This window comes from Amphiura filiformis, chromosome 4 (assembly GCF_039555335.1).
Source record: "Amphiura filiformis chromosome 4, Afil_fr2py, whole genome shotgun sequence".
NCBI lineage: Eukaryota > Metazoa > Echinodermata > Ophiuroidea > Amphilepidida > Amphiuridae > Amphiura > Amphiura filiformis.
Genome location: NC_092631.1, coordinates 4,714,416 through 4,721,090, shown reverse-complemented (window position 1 = coordinate 4,721,090; position 6,675 = coordinate 4,714,416). Strand labels below are relative to the sequence as shown.

The 6,675-nt window shown below is 38.7% G+C and overlaps 1 protein-coding gene across 1 annotated transcript; it reads left to right on the top strand.

The window, feature by feature from the left end:
• Positions 1-483: 483 nt before the first annotated feature.
• Positions 484-5,687, top strand: LOC140150490 (signal peptide, CUB and EGF-like domain-containing protein 2). The gene is made up of 6 exons (XM_072172511.1): positions 484-1,006; positions 2,008-2,163; positions 2,493-2,654; positions 3,102-3,265; positions 4,903-5,064; positions 5,571-5,687. Exons 1-4 carry the CDS (start codon positions 625-627, stop codon positions 3,203-3,205), a joined length of 804 nt encoding a protein of 267 aa, XP_072028612.1. The 5' UTR covers positions 484-624; the 3' UTR covers positions 3,206-3,265; positions 4,903-5,064; positions 5,571-5,687.
• Positions 5,688-6,675: the final 988 nt, after the last annotated feature.

Below are 6,675 nucleotides of genomic sequence, written 5' to 3'. Positions count from 1 at the left end.
ATCTATTTTTAAATCTCGACCCTTGCTTCTGGCTGAGATTATCCTACAACAATGCTCGAATCCTTTCCACGTAGCTGCGCCCAGTGGAAAGAATTGCGCCCAGTGGAAAGAATTGGTAAGAAATCACTGTAACATCTCATTCATATCATTTTCTGAACCGTAGCATGACCCGGTTCTGTTTCGCGATAAAAATGCCGAACTTCTCTTATGGATATGGCCAATGATGTGCCAACTAATTGTGATGAGGTAACTTTATATAGGCTATTTAGTGCATTTGTAGGTTTTAAAGGGATCTTTATACGACAAGTATTTACGTGGAAATTGTACTTAAATACTTCAAGATTATTTTGCAAAATGTATTTCGTCTTATTGATAATTATTTCTTTCATAAAGGCACTAGAAGACCATCGCATTTGCTTGGCTCTGTCGATCTTTACTACTATTCCGATGCCCCATGCAATGGCGAAAAACATCATACAAGAAATAGAGGCCAACTTTGAAGCCCTCATTCTCGATTCAATTTATTCGACGGAATATTGTGAGGGAGGTTGTGGTGTGAAAAATGTTGAAGTGTTTTGTGGAAGCAGAAGGCGACGAAATGCCGAAAGTAACATCAATTGGAGAATGTATGGTAAAACTACCATAAAAGATCAGAAGCGCCTAGATGCTCTACTTCATCACACCATGCGTCAAAAGGCAGGCAAGACCAAGCAAGTGAAGAGAAATAGTCCATACGAATTTACGGTATCTTTTGACATCACAATGACATTTAACCCGGATCCAGACTCCGATTTGGTCGATGCATCGTGGGACGCGGTTGATAATTTGTATTATATGATGGATGAGTTGTACGTAATGGCGGAAAATGATCAACTAGTTCCTGACGTTGATGGTATGGAGATAGACACCCGACTACAGGATGGTTATCCTATAAATTATTGGGATGAAGAAGTGTCTCCAGAGTGTGATCCTGGATACGTAGAAGCAACTGGATCTCTACTCTGCAGTAAGTATCTCAATATTTGTCACTCGATTTTGTTACCTAATCATAACAGAAAGAGCACAAATCACTGTCCTTAACTTGACTTATTTTCCTTATTTCTTAAAGTCGCATTGGGTATGTTTCATGTTGCACTCTATAAAGCGGATTTATCTTGTATTGTCGTGACTTCAGCATACAGACAAATACTAGATCGCTATCAACCATCCGTACATGACCCGCGAAATGGTTAGGCGAGTCGCCGAGCGGTTGATGAGCCAACCCCCATATGTTTCAAATGGACAAATCATCAAAATATTCAGAAATTCGGGAAAATCTTTCCTGCCATGTAATCAAATGTGTAACCAACGCGATCTATTCCGTTTCCATGGCAACGGTTACGCTATTTAACTATTTTTGTCATTTTTACTCAAAAATGTCACATAACTAGCAATTTATTTCAAAATATATGGAGTAGAAACATCATATCTTGTGTGAAGAATACATTACACATGGATAATTAATATCTATGCACAAAATCATCACTTAGTCCAATATATTTCATCTATGGTGAAAATGCCATTTCTTGGTTATTCTTATCCAGTTTTTGTGCATCTGAAACATCTGTCCTACGAAACCGTTAAATAGAGCACTTTTGGCTGCATGGGAGTCAATATAATGCAAAAAGAGGGTCTATAGTTATTTTGGATTCACCAGTATGAGAAAGCCACGACATGTAGTATCTAGTGCGAGTTAAAGTATTATATGACATAAATTGTAAGTAAAATTAATTACGTGAGATGAGAATAGCTCCTGCATCGCCCAAAGCAAAGTGTCCGAACTATAAGAATGAGTTTTGTCCTCATTGCTTAGCATTTTATTACAGTACAGTTACCAGTACAATTCTTGTAAGTAAATAGGTATGTGGTTGTGTGATCATATGTATTGCTCGTATAAATAGTGTTATATATAACTTCCTAATTTATAATGTACATTTTTGTTCTTAATTTATTGTACGTTGTATGTAGCTGCCTGTTTTCTAGGAACGTACAATGTAAATGGTGGATGTGAAGGATGCCCAATCGGGACATACCAAGACGAGAAAGCTCAAATAGAGTGCAAACTTTGCCCAGAAGGAATGTCAACTCTTCGCACTGGCTCTCAAAATATAACGGATTGCAAGAGTAAGGAGCTTGTACTATAGGTTTGATTACCCAGAGTTCCGACTCCTCACAAATAAAAGGGAGTTGAAGGGGTACTTGTTCGTTAATACATAATTACCTTATCCAACTCCTTATAAATTGCCTCAGTAATTGATACACCTCGACGCATAACTAGAGACGCCCAATAATGCTCGATGGGACATTTACCAACAACAATTTAAGTTGTATGACTGGGATATATAAAACATAGTGTACATTTCTTTAATTTAAAACTTGATAAAGTAATACAACTGTATTAGATTCGTATAGGTAAGCTTACCTTTTCTTTTTCCTTGTTTTGAACGCATTAGCAATATGTCACCCCGGGCAGTATTCTATAACAGGCTTAGCACCATGCACCGATTGCTCCGTAGGCTCTTACCAACCTCTCACAAGAAGCACTGAGTGTATTCTATGTCCAGATGGTCAGAGCACTGTTCAAAGTGGATGTCAGTCACAAGATAATTGCGATGGTAGTTATATTGCTTTTGTGATTCGATGCTCGTATGTTAATATAAAGATACTGTAATTCGGCAAGAGAAACGAATATTAAACCTGCCATCGTTCATGAAAAAACATTAATACCACATACCAGAGTAATTCAATCCCATAATTTCGTCAGGTGTTCCTGCGTTTCGGCAATCCACATTGCCGAAGATCAGGTGTTTCTGCGGTGTTCCTGCGGGTATTCAGGTGTTCCTGCGTTTCGGCAATCCACATTTAATTTACAGATTAGTGGATATTTAACCCATAAGCCAGACGATACGCCTTTGTCAAGTGTAAAAATCGCGAAGGGGCGCATACTCTTATGGCACATAATACACTAAGGAATATTACACATCTACCTACACACCTACCCCATCATTGTTATTCGCTTCGAATAGTTCCCATTGCACCTTTCCACATATTATTAATGACAGACGTGTGTTTACCTGGAGAGATTTCATCAACTGGTATCGTTCCGTGCACTGCTTGCTCACGTGGTTCTTACCACAGCCTGATCAGATGGCGACGGAATGTATAGCCTGCCCAGTAGGACAAAGTACCACTCAGGAGGGGTCACAATTTCTATCGGATTGTAAAGGTTCGTATTTGTTTTTTCTTTATTCCAAGATCAGTTTCGGGAACAAATTGTTTTTCCATAGGGGAAATCATGCCGAAGTGTATCGCTTGCATGCATCAGGAGCGTAACTGACCGAGGCTTGCATATTGTGATTCAATATTTTAGCTGACAAGGGTACTTTTCAATGTATTTTGGTCAAATAATTATGTCAACACGTACTTGACAACTAATTGACCTTTCCGGTTAATCCCATAATTCTTTGCGGTTAGACCTGAGATGTCGTCATTTGATGTCACACCGATGTGCACATCGTTGAGCGAACATCGTTACTATGCATTTGAAAGCAGTAAAGTGTGCAATAATGGTGTGCGCGTTGGCGTGACGAAATCTCAGATCTAAACAAAGAATTATGGGATTTACCAAAATATCAATAAATAGCACAAGCGAATGTCACTTTCTGGAAAGCTGGACTGAACATGGTAATCTGGGTCACATGCTACCCAGGAATATAAGGAATTCCTTTGGGACCTATAAAAGCTGTCAAGAAGAATTGACCTTTTTTCGATGTATCCCATAATGCGCACGTCGAACACCGTTTCTGCACAGATCACAGCCGGTGAACGGCGCAGTTACGATATGCGCCTCTGCGTGACGTATGTAGAGGCCCAACCGCAAAGATTTACCGAAAAAGTCAATTGGTTAGAACTTCAAAGGACCATTAACATAATGAAACTTTTCATATCAAGAATTGGATGAATGTAAATAAGCTTAAACTGAATGAAGATAAAACCGAATTCTTTGTTGCTAGCTCTGCATATAATTTGAAATATATATATGAACCAACTCTTAACGTATGTGGAACAATTATCAAACCATCTGATTCTGTACGCAACCTTGGAGTTCTCTTTGATTCAACCATGTCTATGTCATCTCAAATATCTGCTGTCTCTCGCTCTTTAAATTATCATCTTCGTAATATAGGACGCATTCGCTGTTATATTGATAAAGATACTTGCAACCATGCTGTCCGCTCACTTGTTATTTCTCGAATTGATTATTGTAACTCTTTATTATATGGTACAACTGTAAAAAACACACAAAAACTACAAAAGATACAAAACAGAGCTGCCAGACTTGTTTTCAAGGCAAACCGTATGGAACACACCACTCCTCTGCTGAAAGAGCTTCACTGGCTTCCAGTAAAAGAGCGTATTACCTACAAACTACTCACATTCGCTTATAAAAGTAGACATGAAACAACACCACTGTACATACAAAATCTCCTAAAATCTCACACATTTTCTGATGGTATGTTCCTACGATCACATGCTGATGGCAGTCTGCTTGAATGTAAAAGAACTCACACATCATATGGGAATAACGCCTTCTGCAATTCTGTGCCAGCTCTCTGGAACAAATTACCTGTAAAACTTCGTACTTCACATAGTCTGGCCACTTTTAAATCTAATCTGAAAACCTATTTGTTTCCAAACTAAGTTTTTTATTTTTAATTAAGTTTTACATTTTACTGTAGCCTAAGATGTAGTGTAAGTTGTACTTTTAAGATCATTGTAAAGCGCTTTGTTCATACTTATGCTAAGGCTCTATATAAATTCCGTTTATTGTATTGTATTGTATATATTTTTTATTGAAATCAGAGCAATGTTTACCGGGATTCTGGTCTGGCACTGGTCTAACTCCTTGCTTGGAATGTGAAGTCAACTCATACCAAACTGAATCGGGTCGAACTGAATGCACATCATGTCCAGATAATACGGGCACCATTGAGACTGGTGCAAACAGTGCAAGCCAATGTGTGGGTAAGTGTCATCATGCAAATCCTGGCGATACACAATGCACCAGTTTTAATATTTGCTCCAACTTGGAACCAGTTTTCCTTGACAAAATAGTGACCCATTTATAGTATTAACTCTAACACCCAACCCTGGTTTTTGCTATCGGAAGTTAAAGACGAAACGAAAAAAGAGAGAAGATGAAGAAAGAAGTCACTTGGCACCCCGGGATTCGAACCTTAGGCCCCCCGCATGCCCCGCACACGATCACGGACCGGTAGCTACACGGGTTACGCTGCCCCGGGCAGCGATTCCGTGAGAATTTAGCACTTAGGGTGATTGCGTCATCGTATGGGATTCACGCATGCGCAGTGGTTTTCATCGTGGTATTTTGTGGTATCTATGGGTGTTAGGGTTAATAACTACCGCAGCATCTATAGTATCAATATATTTATTATGTAGATCTTTGGTTACAGCCCTTAATGATATCTTAAACCAATATTGTGACTCGTTTTATTGTTGGTTAAACTCAGTTACCCATTGCAGTGCTTTACCAGTGGATGAATTTACCAATGAGGTTCTGTACGGTGCACCGATTCAAATAGTGTTGGGAGTAATTGCACATTTTTATGTCAAGATGGCTATGAAATGACGGGTATCAGTGAACATGGCGAAACATTGGTGTGTCTAGGGGACGGAACGTGGAATATAAATATTACATCCTTTGAACCAATATGTGAAGGTAAGTATTTTAATTAATGTGGATTATTTCCCACCAATTTTTGGCTACTTTTTGGCTTCAGAAACAGTGAGATAAATGAGCTTTAGCTGCAGTGTGGAGTATGAGATATGACTACGACCTTTTATGAAATTATATGAAATATTAGAAGAACTTGGTTGCAGCAGGATACGTGTATATATTTTGTCAAGTTCTACCCGACATATTATGAGCATAATTTATGTCGGATCGAGCTTATCCGGCATGAAGGTTTCAAGCCTTTGATGCTGGACAGAGAACTTATACGTGTAAAATTGCAACAACACTGTTACAGGGTTTAGTTAGAGAAGCAAAACATTGACTCGGTTTTATCATAGCTAAATGTTAGGGATTACACTTTTAACTTGGTTGAAACAGTAATTTCCTTTCAACTCGGAGAAATTTCCTTTCAATAAAGAGAAATTCCGGTGAAACTCCGGTAGAATTTTGCCCAATTTTACGAGGAAGCGCCCACATTATGACGTCATGATGATAGCGACATTATGTGGGAATATGTTTATATTTATTTTGGTATCACTCACTGGAGGAGAGAGGGGCCATAGCTATACATTGGTACAAATATTACGGTATATGACGTTTAATATAGAAAATGAGGGGGTTGCAACAACTAAACCTACTAAAATAAACCACAAGGACTCTACAACAGTTTTATTATTCAAAAATCTATGAATCTAAAGTTTATTGTAATTGTAACAAAACGTTTTGTATTATTCCAAGTCAAATCTTGCGGGACAGCCATTCCACCATTACCAGCTCATGCCCGCGTAGATACAAGATACCCGTGTTCTAACCAGTATGGGAGTAGCTGCAAGATAGTATGCGAAGACAGGACTGTACTACGAGGAAGTAGTCAAGCCACA